Source organism: Nanorana parkeri, unplaced genomic scaffold, assembly GCF_000935625.1.
Source record: "Nanorana parkeri isolate BGI_ZX_2015 unplaced genomic scaffold, ASM93562v1 scaffold844, whole genome shotgun sequence".
In the NCBI taxonomy this organism is placed as follows: Eukaryota; Metazoa; Chordata; class Amphibia; order Anura; family Dicroglossidae; genus Nanorana; species Nanorana parkeri.
In genome coordinates this window covers 50791-65796 of record NW_017307112.1, presented here as the reverse complement: position 1 = coordinate 65796, position 15006 = coordinate 50791, and the positions used below count along the sequence as shown (strand labels likewise).

At 37.0% G+C, this 15006-nt stretch overlaps 1 protein-coding gene across 1 annotated transcript in view; it reads right to left on the bottom strand.

Annotated features, from left to right (window-relative positions):
* The window catches only part of GRID2 (glutamate ionotropic receptor delta type subunit 2), a 383270-nt gene that overhangs the window by 356266 nt on the left and 11998 nt on the right, over positions 1-15006 (bottom strand). Inside the window, exon 5 of the mRNA XM_018565404.1 lies at positions 6235-6288. Within this exon, the coding sequence (XP_018420906.1) occupies positions 6235-6288 (54 nt within the window). The remainder of the gene's footprint in view (positions 1-6234; positions 6289-15006) is intronic.

Here is a 15006-nt window from a genome sequence, read left to right as displayed (position 1 = left end):
GACCCGCTGATCGCCTATATGTGAAACACCCGGTAACGGGTATGTTTAATCGTCGGGTCTTTTCTGCCCGTGCGTGCCCGCTAGGGGGCGCGCGCGAGCAGAAAAAAATTGCCGTCTGGAGACGGCAACCCGCAGATGTAGCAGTGCCGTCCGTCCGTTTTTTTACTACGGGCGGACGGCAAGAGGTTAATAAGAATACTTATATTGTGCCTACAAGTTTAATACCTTTGAATAAAAGTTTTATTTTTATCATACTTTTTAATATGTTTCTTTGGGGCTTAACAAAATGGCAGTCTTTAAATGGTGCGGATATTGGGGGGAAATGGGTGTGGCCACTGAGGGGTGTGATTACTGAGGGGTGTGGTCACTGTGGGGCGATGTAGAGCTTTCTCGCACAGGGTGCCTAAGGCCGGCCCTGAGTGGAGGAGCATCACTGTCAAAACAGTGCCTGTTGTCCTGAAGCATGCTGGAGATAGACAGTTGATAAGTGGGCTGCAGAGGAGGCAGGGACCAGTGGGGTAATGCTACTCAAGAAGACAAGCACTCTGGCCAATAGACCCAGAGAAACAGAGTAAGGGCATACGCATGAAAGTATTTCACACTGAGTACTAAATTAACATATGCGTGTATGGATAACAAGAGTTCAGCCTTCTCAAATAGTATGCCCAGAGACAAAGGCTTTGTTAATTAGTCACTGTAAATTATTTATTTAGCATTAGAAAACGGCTATCAATGACAGGGCAGTCATTTAAATACTAATTGTTTTAGACAGCAATGCACAAAAGGTGTGTAAACACAAAATCTGGATGCCAGATAATATGGTAATATGGTCACCGTACGCCCTATTTCTGGACAGATATTGTTTAGGAAAAGCCACAGATTATCTTGTTTCTATGTCTGTTGCCAATGGTTAAATATCATGAAGGATCTTTAATAATATGGTTAATGATATGGTTGTTTTGACCATTCGTTCTAATAAGTTCTCTAGCTAATCCCATATGTGAGGGATCTGACTCTAGCTGACTCTCTAGCTCTAAGATTCCTCTTGGACAACATAATATAAGCTAAATAAGAGGGATACACAAAAATGACATTTTTGATAAGTAAATCTACACAGTTTACAGCAGTTTAATGTTCTGGCTTTAGAAACAAAAAGAAAACTTCCCCTTTAAATTGTGTGAGAATGTTCATTAAATATGTTCTGAACTCAAATTGATATCACAATATTTGTTAGATTCCTTCAAGACACCTGGCTGAAATGCAGGGTTACAATTTTGGCTTCAGTTCATTTGACTTTAGATAAATATAGCATAATTTAGGCTGATTATGAGAAAAAGAGCCAAATGCTGCTTAGATGACACTATTTAAGTGACAGTGAAGGTGACTGTCTCTCGCTTGGAATTTAACTTGAGTAGTATATCCTGCATGTTGGTATTGATACTTTCTCTCCGCACTGTACTGTATGACCTTCCTCCTCCTATGAGCACTGCATCAGCATAAACTACCTAAAATAAAGGAGAATGGTTCATCACTGATTAGTTAATCTTCTTGGTGATTTACATCTGTTACATTTTAATTCAAGCAAGAAACCTGAACTAATTGTACTTTAAATGTGTTTTTGTTACACAACAGTTACTTGTCTAATTTTTACTTAAATGTTGTGTATATTTTGTAACATATAGGGTGTTCCATCAAGAAAACCAGTCTTGGTCCTGTACAATACATTTTACTAGCCTCTTGGTGACAGCCAACAAGCAGTCAACTGTGTAATTTTTGGAACTAGTAGCAGTATTTCAAATCTTTAGTTCATAAAGGATTTACTGAATATTACAAAAATAACATATATGGAAACTTTAAGGACACAGATTCTGAGTACCTGAGGAACAAGAATTACACAGAAATGCAAAGATACCAAATAATAATTGAGCAGCGTGATCATAACAAGGGATATATCAAACATATGACCTTCAGAGGTATTAGCTCACCAGCACCACCAGCACCAATCAATATTTTGGGATAATAGCTTAGTAAATAAATTGTTTGTAGGTATAAAAAATAGCCACTTAGGTTAGAGGCTTAAAAGAAAATGTATACCTCGAAAAAGAAAGTACAGAGAAAAGCAATGGGGTAAAACAATGCAATGAAAAAGAAGCATCAGAGAAGCAAAAAGAAGATAAAGAGAGAGAGAAAAAAGAGAAGTGACACGAAAGACCTGGAGCATGCAAGGACCCTGACAGAAGCTATAGTGTAAGAAGGTATCTGTCAGGATTTGCCATTATGAATTTTCTGACTAGTGAAATGTGAATGTGCTTGAGTTCAATTTGTGGGCCACAAATTTTTCAGAAACAATAGCTGACACTGTGGCTGGATAGTATGTCAAGAGATTGAGTGGACTTAAATGCAAGAGGAAGATACAAGGCAGTTGTTGTCAAGAAATAAAAATTAGAGTGCTTTATTTCAGACACAGCAGCCAGAAATATTGTACATACTTGTTGAACTTCATGCAAGCAGTTTTACTTGACTACAAAGCAAGAGGGAGTGTATCATACTGGAAACAACAGAAAATAGCCAGGAATATTGACATTTCTGGCAGCAGGGGAATCCAAGTCTTTACTGTCACTGAGGATAACCGTTTTCTCAAATACCTCATCCCATGTACAACTCCTGGTGGTGTCAACGCCTGTCTGAGGAAGTCCAGAGTGGATGAAACACATTAGATAGATGCATGGCGTGCTATACCTATGAGTGCTCATTGGTTGCATTTTCTGCTTGCCTTATAGAAAAACTGTTTTCCATCTATCTTGTCTGCACAGGACATAGTTTGTGGGTCTCTCCTACCAACATATGGAGATCTCTATTTGAGCCACTTTGAGAGCATTGAGGTTATTATCCAGCTACCATCTTTGATACACCTGTTCCTGAGATGAAGACATGGGTGAGACTGTTCCCTTAATCCTATTAAACTTGTGCTGGGTTTTGGTGTTTAGCAAAAAAAATGCACTTTTTTGTGAATAGACAGGCTTAGTTCATTCTTGGGATATTTATCTATAATTCATCTCTATATACACTGAACATATGTCCCATTAGAGGTGGAGCCACACCCTTGGCATTCCCATCACCACAAACAGCACTAATTACTACATGGAGATACATATCTCTCCCTGGAATACATCCATGAGATCAATATATAACTCTCAGCCTCATGGAATCATCATCTGCATTGGTCTGTATAGGGCAAGGCTTTGGAATTATTACTCATGCTAATGCACAATCATCTAAGGATGCAGACATATGGCTATAGCTTATTACACATGATAGTGAATAAAGTTTCTTTGAGGATTTACTCTGGAGGGAGTTTTTTTACTATAGACACATATCTATATATTTTTACTATATACGTGATATATGTATAATTATGTACCATTCATGTACTTTATGAAATGTTTAAATGTACATAGTGACAGGGTCCTGCAATAGTTAGGAGGTATAGTGCTTTTAAAGGGGTATTCATGTTTGAGATATGTGTTTGGTAACAAAGACACATTCTTTTTGTTACATTAATATACAGTATGTATGGTTTATTGAAGTGGCACCAATACTCTCGGAGTGACAGAGATGAGAGTGCAGTAAAAACCACCTAAAGTAACTATTAGTACATGTTTAAGTGGATAGATCATGCTCTCGTAAAGGACTGGTGTGCATATAGACTGATCTTTTGGATAATTGGTATGAAGAGGTGTCCCCTCAGATTGCCTCCTGGTTTTCCCCTTATTTTTGTCAATATGAGTAACTGCTCCAACTCCAACACACACTGGTACATGTGAAAAACCCCTATTATTGGCCTTTTTTGCCACCTGACTGCAGCTCAATAGGCCAAAAAGGCATGAATGGTAGTTTGTGGCAACAAATCCATTAGTTTGCTGTTTACCTGAACAGCAAAAAGCAACAGTTTGGGTGAAAAGTCTTTCCCTCCCAAAATCATGTTTGCAAAATGCTAAAGAAAGACATATTTTTTAAAGAAGGACTCTGGGGAAAAAATGATTACCCCTTAGACATGTAAGCTGTGGAAAAATTTGGTTTGGATATTTCGTTATTTCGAGATTCGGGATTCGGATCCGAAATTCAACTTAGTTCGGGTTTCGGATGAAATCCGAATCTTCGTTAGTTTCGGATGAGTTTACGATTATTCGTTGCAAATACCACAGAAAACCATATACAGATATTAATACTAAAGCTGAATCTCCTAGACCCGAATGGCATTTGGGATCCGAATTTCCGAAATGCCTTCAGGAGCTCCCGAATGCCATTTGGGTCTAGGAGCCTAAGCTTTAGTAAAATATGTATATGGCTCCCAGACTCGAATGGAATTCAGGAGCTCCCGAATGCAATTTGAAAATTCGGATCCCGAATGCCATTTGGGTCTGGGAGCTATATACATATATTACTAAAGCTGAGGCTCCCAGACCTGAATGGCAATTGGGAGCTCCCGAATGCCATTCAGAAATTTGGATGCCAAATGCCATTCAGGTCTAGGAGCCTCAACTTTAGTATTATATGTATATACTGCATTTGGCTCCCATGTTGTCGTAAGGAAAATTCTTGTTCAGACCCATTCGGATGCATTAAACTGAAAAACCCATGTAATTGGCCAGAAAAGTCACATGTTCAATTCAGTTTTGCTTTTGAATGAATTTTGGACGGGATTCAAAATTCGGAAACTGAAATTCAGATTCGGGCACATTTGGATGCATTGGGATTCGGAAATTCTAATGTGTCTGAATTTTGGAAAATTTGGCCGAATTTTGATTACCCCTTTCAATGGGGCTACCCTTCAATGCAGAGGTTAACTGCTCATTTTTGTTTAGGTTAAAAAAATGTTTACTCACCTGATGCTCCAAGCTGGCTTGTTCTTAGACTGGTCCTTCCAGCCTGTCTCCCCCTCCTCTGCAGCGGTTTAAGCTCCGTTAAATCATCACGTCTATACACTGTGTATAGGTGTGAGGACACTGAGAAAGATTCCAATGCTGCAGTGAAGGAGGAGACAGGCTGAGTGAGTATAACTTTGTTATGTATCCCCACTGCCAGTGTTAAGAAAACAATTTACTGGAGTTCTTCTTTAAGAATATGTTGTTGTTACTAATATAGCATTAAGCTTCTGTATGATCAACATGCCCATATTCCACTGCATGCCAATTTTCCAACAACCAGGTAATGGTTGAAACAAAAAGCACAATGTTGCTGATGCTTTAATATTTTCAAAATATAATCTATAGGCCAGGAAAGGCATGATACCCGACTTGGCTGCATAAAATGCATTTTTCTGCCTACCTGGCCATAGCTCACAGCCAACCAACAATGTTATTTATGGATCAAGTGGAAGAAGGTTGAATTCATTTTTAATACTACTGGATTGTTTTATACAGAGTATAAGAAGAGTGAGAACTATCTTGGCTGCACACTATACACGGTGCTGCCTACCTGAATATTTGGCTCTGCTCTACCTGCATTTACTGCTGTGTCCCTCTCCAGAAACATCAATTTCAGCAAAATATTATATTTTCAGAAAACTTTGTATGGTCCTGTGTAATGATTAAAATAATGGTTAAAGCACCAAAAGAGCAGCACAATGTCATCATTATGCTGCCCACCACGAGGTTATTAGAGGCTTCCATAATTTGATTCTATATATGGGACTGTCATTGTAAAACCAAAATCTGGGCAATTTCTTAGCATTTTATACAACGTAATTGTTTTACTGGCATATTTTTGAAAATAAAATGTGCACAGTTTTAGTAAAGAGCAGATATTTCCTAGTCTTCAGTCTGCATTAGTACAGGGTCAAGGTAAGTATACACAGACACAATGATTCAATGGCTTTTAGGTCATGGTAGCGGCACATGTGCAACTAATGTAGGTTTGGATTACTACAACTTCAGAGACAAAACTGTCTTTAAACGTAACATAAGTTTAAAATCTTTATGTTTAACTCTCCAGGAGATAATACATTGATAGGTGTTTCTGTTCACTAGTGCAAACAAAAAGCTAAATGATCAAGTCCTAATAATATACAACCTAATAATACAACACAGCATTTACACTGTCTATTCTTTAAATATTAGTTTAAGCTGAAAACCAGCACAAAATATGTCTTGCAAAGTCATACTTTAGTTGAGAATTCCCTTATATTATGCAAATAAGATTAGCACTTTACTGTAACACTAGAAAGACACTTACCTCATTTATTATGATCCAGTGACAGTCAAAGGCAACCAAATTAGTTTCAACGACCTGGAAAAAGAAAATGAATATAAGTAAACACACATCAAATGTAAAGTGTTTTCAATGGTGCAAAAACAGCAGAAAGAAAAAATTGCAGAGCTTTGTCATTCAGGTGACCTAATTACATTTTTCTTCTTAATGAGACATTGAACAATTACCCAAAATCCGGAAAAAAAAACACTTTTTAACAATGCAAGGTGCAGGGTTTTACAGATGAAAGTAACCTTTATAAGCATTGCACTAGTTTCAGAACAGCCCAATGCTACATCCAATGAATATTCAGCACATTCTATCCAGCCTGAGGTTTGTGCTTTAAACACTCAGATTGTCACACATGTGCATCTCTTGCCATTGTTTTGGTTCCACAGCACGAACAAAATGTAATGGGCATTGTGTATACTATTATTTACTGTAAACTGGTTGCTTACACATAAAAATGTAAAAGGTAAAATAAAAAAAAAATAAAAAAAAATCTACTTCTTTTCCAATGCTTGTCATATACACTTGAAACCATACTGTATATGCAACAATCATTTATTTTGCCTCATACATGGAGTGCTTACAAGGTACTAAGATAGAAAATGCCTTATCTGTCTTTATAAGTCAGTTTAAGGTGCATAGGTTACATAGGTTGAACTGGATAGACCTTGGTCTTTATTCAACCTCACATACTATGTTACTATGTTAAGGTGTTTTAGTGCCTCTCTATAAGGTAAATGTTTAATTGTAAAACAAGTTCAGCTCATACGTATTTTTGTTTGATGTGCAAATGTACCTTTAATTTTATGAACCAGGGCTCACTTAAAAGTGAGATAATCTTTTCCGCATTGTATTTCATTCTGAGTGAAATAGATTTAAATAGAATTCAACTTAATAACATAGCAGCATGTTAGCTCATTATAGATTCCAAGTGCTGAATGACAAAGGGCTAGAAAACATCTGTAGGCATTACACGAATAGCTTTAGCTTACTGTAGAAGCTCTTCAGTGTGCCTTTCCTCAATGGAAGCTGACAGCTAATCACATCTGGTGTAGTCTGTTTAAGATATCCTGATGATCAGTATTGATTAGCAGTAATTATGATAAATGAATTGTTGTGCATATCCATCTCTATTGCTAATGCAAACAAATATACAGCTCTTCAGACAATGGATTATTGCAGATGCTTCCTACAGGCTTCCTTATGATCCGAATGTCAATTCAAGAGCATACAATAATGCTTTACACATTATTTGTCACATATGGGTATAATATTGAGAAGCAGATTCAAAGATAAATATTCTAGTGCATTTTGATCAGTTTTAGTGGTTTAAATTTGGAGCATGGCTTTTAGAGAAAAATACAATCACAAGACTGACAATTAGGCATTGGCTCAATGTTCGAGTTGAACATAAGTTGGACTTGTACATATGGAGTTTGTGTGTTTGGCAAACACACGAACTGTCAGGGCATTTGGCGGGCTGTTCGCTGGCTGAGCACCCTGCAAGACACTGCTCCTTGTGAAGCCCTGCTTGGATATAGCCATGCATCTGACCACAGGTCCCAGTACTCTGTAAGAGACATGATTGGGCCAAGTAATGATGACTTGGCCCAATCATGGCTGACCTGTCAGATGCTGTACAACTGTAAACAGTTGGGCAGGGCTAGCTGTCACAGCTATCTCCACCCAATTGTTTATATGTTGCCAACATCGTCAAAATGCCATTCTGTGGCAGCTGTTCACCGCGAGCAGAAGGGACGGCGGTCTTTAGGTTTTTTTTATTTCAATTTATTTTTTATTGTTTTATTTAGTCAAGTCATCGTCGTCATCGTGAACAACGCTAGATGTTGTGATTGACCCTGGATTACATCGGTGGATCAATTTTTTTTGTTTAATAAAAGACTTGTCAAAAACTTGTCTTTTGTTTTTTTCAAAAGTCTGGCCTCTTTTTTACAATTTGATTTAACCCTTTAGTGAATGGGTAAGTGTACAAGTACCCCTTACTCACTCACAAGTGGGGGCCCTTTATTAAAGGGGTCACCTGATGTGAATAAGCCCCCTGCCTGCACCCCCTCAACCAATGCCCCAGGGCTTATGGGAAAGAGGCAAGTAAACTGAAAACATGAAGCGCACAGTTCACTCCTATCATGCGCCACCGCAATCCACATTTGGTGCACGGATGACTCTCTTCCGGAGTAATAGACTCAAAAACTGTGGAACCAGCACACATAGCTATGACTAAGGCAGCGTAAGGCAGAAACACAACAGTGGTTGTGCTTAGTACAGATGCATGTGGAATAAAGTTTTAATTTCTTTGGAAGATTATCATGTGCTGGTTCCACAGCTTATGGGGAAGAGGCCCTTGTCCCCATCGGCATGGAAACAAGGTGCTTTTCCAGGGGCGACCCTGAAAAAGCCTCCTCCCAGTGCCGAGGGCATGTGGCCTTGGATGGGAGGGGGCGCTCACTCATCCCCCCCTTTCTTGCCCAGCCAGGCCTGTGCTTGGATCAAGGGTCTGGTATGAAATTTTAGGGGGGACCCCATGTCTTTTCCCCCCATTTTTGGGGGTGGGGTTCCTCCCTAAAATTCCTACCAGACCTAAAGGGCCTGGTAGGAGTTTTGGGAGGAACCCAATGCTTTTTCTTTTAAATGGGGTCCCTCCTAACTATTCCTACCAGACCTAAAGGATCTGGTATTGTTTGGGGGGAATCACACGCTTTTTTCTTTTTACATTGTCATTGTTTTCATTACAAATGTAATTTTTGCTGCAGCAGGTTCTATACATTGTACAGATGTGCCACTTTACAGTCAGTTTAAGGGGACTCCCCAGGCACAATATTTAAAGAAATTTGTCATTTTATTGTTTCACTTTAAGTGATGTTAAAATCACTGCTCCTTTAAAAACTGTATTTAAAAAAAAAAAATTCCATTGATTCATGTCCCCAGGGCAGTACCTGAATCCCCACAACCTTTTTATGGCCAATAAATTGCATATAAGCCTTCAAAATGGGGTTAATTGATTTTCAAAGTTCTACCTCCATAGACTTGCATTGAGTTCAAGTTCAAATTCAAACTTTTTCCATGTTCTAAAGTTTGAATTCAAACCGAACAGGGGGTGTTTGGCCCATCAGTACAGACAATACAAAAGCCTGTAAAAGTAATGTGATGAAGGAGAAAAGTAACAATCAGTCCTTGAAAAGGTGTAATAACCAAAGTTTCTGATTGTTTGAAAATGTTGTTATTTCACAGAGATTGACCAACATGTAGAAAAATGTATTTTGACTGTCAACGGTTTCCTTTTTATATATAAAATGGAAGAAAGCTTTCATGGACAGTGCCTCAAAATCATCTTTAAGGCAAATCCAGAAAAAGGATTATGGTTGGCGCTGGAAGTGCATGAGTGGTTATTAGGCCAGCAGTTGTCTCACTGCCCAATGTTCTCTGACTATGACCCCTTCCGAAGAATCCACAGATGTGAGGTGATCTTTATTCAGGCTAGCTGGTAACAGTTACCTCAGAAGCAAATTGTAAATCTGAGGCACAAATTAATGTAAAATCTTTTGTACCCACACTGGTCTGTAGACAGCTTGCATGCAGAGGGCAAAAAACTAGTCATCAGTATTGCCTGTGATTTCTCTGCAGCTTAAGTTTTCCCCATTACTGATTTATTTTGTCTTCTTCTCCACAGAATGGAGGCAGCCAGTATAGTAGAGGCAGGTCTTTGCTTCCTCTGCTCTCCAGCAAGGAAAACAGTGAGCATTGTATTAGTGAGATCACCAATTCTTACAGCAAATCTCATGAAAATAGCAGTCGAGAGGCACTAGAGATTCCCACTGCAGACATGTAGATACAAGTATGCAACCACAGATCCTTTTTTTCCTGAGAGTGTGTGTGTGTGTGTGTGTGTGTGTGGTTAGACTCAATGGAGGCATGCAATTTTTTCTGCCTTATCAACTGTATAAGGATCCCTGGTATGTTATCCCCTATACAGAACAATTACTTAAAGTGATGCTTAAATATGATCCAACACTTGAAAAAAATCAAGTAATGCACGGTTATCCTAACATAAATAATAAATAAGTACAGTAGCCTCTGCAGAAAACCTTTTACAAGATCTCAGCTATAAAATGCAGTAATAATTGCACGAACTTGCGCTATTGGAAATTGGGGATACTAGAAAATGATAAAATATGAATAAAAGTTTGAATTGATAAAAATGATGTGAAATTTAATTGTTCTAAAAGGGTGTGGGAAGCTGCTGAACTAAAGGCACTCAGCCCCTATTAAGATGTATTTTCTTAAAACGTACAGCGCTAGCCGTCCTCCAGAGGTGAATATAAGAAATCAAACGTTAGGATCAAGGTTTGACGTGTGCAATTATAAAAATGTGTATAATAAATAAATCAAACATTCAGTGAAAGGGTGTATCTCAAAAACTCAATATCTTGAATTTAAATCAATGTGAATGGTTGTGTATAACAAATTAAAGTCTATAAAATAATCAAATAATCAAATCAAATAATGTATGAATTTATCTAATAAATGTTAGTAAACTGTGATAAGCTGTGAATATATGTATCATGTGTGGGTGATTCTTGTTAATAAAATAGTGAATGAACAAACAATGTATAACCAATTAAATAAATTGAAATAAACTTTTATCGCTGTATAAGTGAATAGTCCTTTTGTAGTTTTTTAAAAAGTCTTTAAAAATCCATAAATGTAAGACACTTCGACACTTGATTTATTTATTATACACATTTTTTTATAATTGCACACGTCAAACCTTGATCCTAACGTTTGATTTCTTATAAAATGCAGTAGATGGTATAAAATTCACCCCTGGCATTTTATGTACAACTGTAATTACATTATGTGAATGTTTGACTAAGATGACCATATTAACATATAAATATCATTGGATATGGCCAAAGGCTTGTGCTGCTTATATGTAACCCATGTGTGTTACTCACTATGATTTTCATTAACTAGATACATATCACATAACCTGTTTTCTTTGCCTGTTATCAACTTAGAATGGTGACTATCACCTTTTACTGTTTATACTTTGATCAAGTTAATTGGCAAATATTGACCCACTTGATTTTGCAGCAAAAATTCCCCCTCACCAAAATTTTGCTTAAATTACTCTTAAATTTCACCTTTCAGCACTGCAAGGTTTAGTCCAACCCTATACAACTCATATTCATAGTATACTATGTAGGATCTGACAAAGTGCATTTACTGGCAGGATCGGCAGGTAAAAGGGAAAAAAAAGCCTGAAAAAATGGAAATGAATGCAACCACCAAGTTTTTTTTTCCAGATTAGATACTCATACTCCTATCTCAAAAGAGGTTGTAAACTTAATAGATTGCTGAGGGTTAACATTTTAGATAGACATTGTTTTTCTTGGCTGACTATCAGAAATGTGCTTTCACTTAGCCTTACTTAATTTTCCTTAACATCACAATGCAAAGTAACTCACACATAAAGAAATACTTAAAAAGAGCCATTTTAGTTAACTGGTGAAAGGCACATTTTGCCAATAGTACATTGTTGTGCTGCATTTCTCAGTTGCCTGTAGTATCTCGTCATGCCTAGCACTCAGACAAATTTTCTATTGCTGTACCTCCTTGACAATATGAAAAGCCTTTGAAAGCTGGACAAATATGGCTTCTGATGGGTACCACATGATCTTCTGCATCCTATACCTGTGTACCTAGCTTTAAGGTACTCCAGCTACATTTATTTTTATCAACTAACACACTAAAAAGAGTGCCAATGCAGATTCTTGTCCCACAAAACAATTTTTTTTTGTATTGCAGTGTTAAGTTTTGTTTTCCTTTTTTGGGGGGGAGGGGGTTAGCGTACACAATATTGTTCACCCAAGTAAAAATCGTTCATAGACATACACTGACATATTCACTAATTAGATACACTTTGAGGAGATAATGTTATTTCGCTTTATTTTGTGTTAGGGTAGGTCATAATCCCCTGAAGAAGCCAAGTTGCGAAACGCGTAGGGAATGGGCTTATAGATTATATTGATTTATTATGGTTATGTCTTAACATGTTTAATGGGTCTATGCCTCTGGCTTAATTTTGTTTTTAACTGGTTGCAACTGCCGTTGCTCCCTTTCTTTTATTCAAATGTTTATGTATTTTTGCATTATATGTGATATTTAAATAAAAATCTATTTTCAAAACTTCAAGCCATGGTGTCATATTGCTCAGAAACCCCAGTATTTTTCCTGTTGTTTTGTAACCCACAAAACAAATGTCACTTCCGCTTGTAAGCGTAACTAAATGTAAGTTTGTAACCTAAGCAGCCACATACATTGACTTACCATCTAAGTATGTACATTATTTAACCTAAATTATGTAAAGGCCAGATTGATATATTATTTGTCCACCATGACAATTCTAAATGTCTTAAATAGCTCTTTGTACTGAAAGCATGTTTCAATTCATTTTAAAACAAGTAACATTTAATTTCTATGGTAATATCACCTCACAATGATGCCTAGGCACTAAATCTGTCCAATCTATTTCCACATAATCAATCAAACTTAATAAAAACAATTTAACTAAACCAATTTCTGGATGGCTGACCTCAATTACATTTAAACAATAAAAATGAAGACTTTATCCAGTGAAAATTTTTATTTTATTAACTCTCTAATTCACTTCATCCCTTTGGGATTGGGAGAATTTTAGAAGGTATTTCACTGAATAGCTTTCTGCCTGTTGACTTTAGCTGTGTAATGTGTAACAGAGAAATTACATGGTGTTGTTGTATTTCTGTAGTAGAATGTTGAGTATAAAGCTTTTTTATGTAAGGAGTCTGCATTTTTGCACACGTCCTGCCATGCTTATAACTAGCCTTCAGCAAGGGTAGGAGTTTTGAGGTGGTATTGCAAAATAGTGGTACCCATACAACATGTAGAATGCTGATGGGTTCAGGCTATTTTATTAGCACTCCCAGTGCCCAGGAGATAATGCTGGGATGCTGCAAATATGGTCCACATTGGGGAAAATAAGTGGTCACCACATCCCTAATAAATTAGCTTCATAATACATTATTTTACATAATAAAGATGTGAAAACATGAATTTAACCAGTACTGACACTGTGTTAAAACCCACTCTCAGCACTATGGATCTTGCTAAAAAAAACCTGTCAATGTACAGAACACATAAGGCAAAGATTAAAGTAACCAACCTTTCAAAAAAAAAAAGATGTTATATGCTTTATTTTTTTTACGTGTGATTACAAAGTCTTCAAAGGGTTACTTATTGTTCATCTGGAAACAAACACATACTAGATTTGTACTTTCTTCAAGATCGTATACGCATACACTTGCCAGACCCATGCACCATATTTGACCAAAGCAACAACTTGACAAGGAACAATCAGTAACAATAAGAACATTATTACTGAATTAGCTTATTACGTTTGACAGCATAAGAACTGAACTATGAAAATCACAAGTGAATCTAAACTTTAATACTATTGTGATAAATACGTTATACAGAACCATTCAGTATAAGCTTATCAGCTGCCCTGTGGAGCTATTTTTCCCAGAGTTAAACCTAATTTGGGTTATTTGATAAAGAGAATACCTGATGTAATAAGGGGAAGGTAGAAGAGCCTTGGATTACTTTTTTGAACCCTTTTGTATTATAAAGTGTTAAATTATTTTAGTTTTTTGTGTGTGTTTTTTTAAATTTGTGTAACAAACTGAGCTGGTATTTTGCCTTGCAGCATGTTGTTAATAAATAGACACACTTCATTTGCTTACTGGAGTGCCGGCGTCCATTCTTCTATCTATGTATTGAGGCAGGGCCACCCATCGGCAGCCACTGAACCCACTTTGGATTTATGGAACAGCGGTTCTGAGTGCAATGGGTATATGGACTATATGATGAGAATCTTTATCAGCTTACTGCAAAAGAGCTAGCATTTCACTTGCCCTTTCACGTAAACTGCACATAAACTTTGCAGTATTTCTGCACACTTTTAAGGGTACTGGTGGGGCAGGACACCCCATTTAAAGACCCTGTCTAATGTGAAAAGCTGGTATCAAGCAAGTATTATGTGTATGGTTAGTTGGTATAATTTGGGAGTGAAATCATGTTTGTGAACAATAACAATTTTGTGTAAGAATACAATAAGAATAATAATGAAATAAGTACACAAATATTGACCTAATTGCTACCTTGGATTTTAGGATATCATAGATTAGTTTTTATGTTTTCGAAACATGGTATCCTGGAGACTTTAGAAAGTTTATCCTTCCCATTTTGAAAGCTGCAGTAATATTTAATGAAACAAATTATGTTTAATTGTGCAGTTTTCTTTGTATTCCTTAGTTTTTATAAAACACTCTTACCACTGTCATATACTTATGTAGATTGTGAACTTATTTTTGAATAAAAGTGGGCTACCAGGCCCTTAAAAAGAAAATATTGCAAGTGGACTATGTCATTAAAATGCTACCATTTGAAGCTGAATCTCACAGAGCTTATTTAAAGTTATATGGCTGCACAGCAAATGCACCTGTCAAAGTCACATGTCCTGCTGTTATCTAGCCATGGAGCCCTCTCTTCTCAATGAGACTTCTCCTGCTACACACCATGTTTTGATTTTTATAAATGGTATGGGATGCTGTATGCATAGTGCAGTGGTGCATAACAGAGAGTGTGTAGTGATATCCACTCTCTGTTATAATAAATAAATACACATAA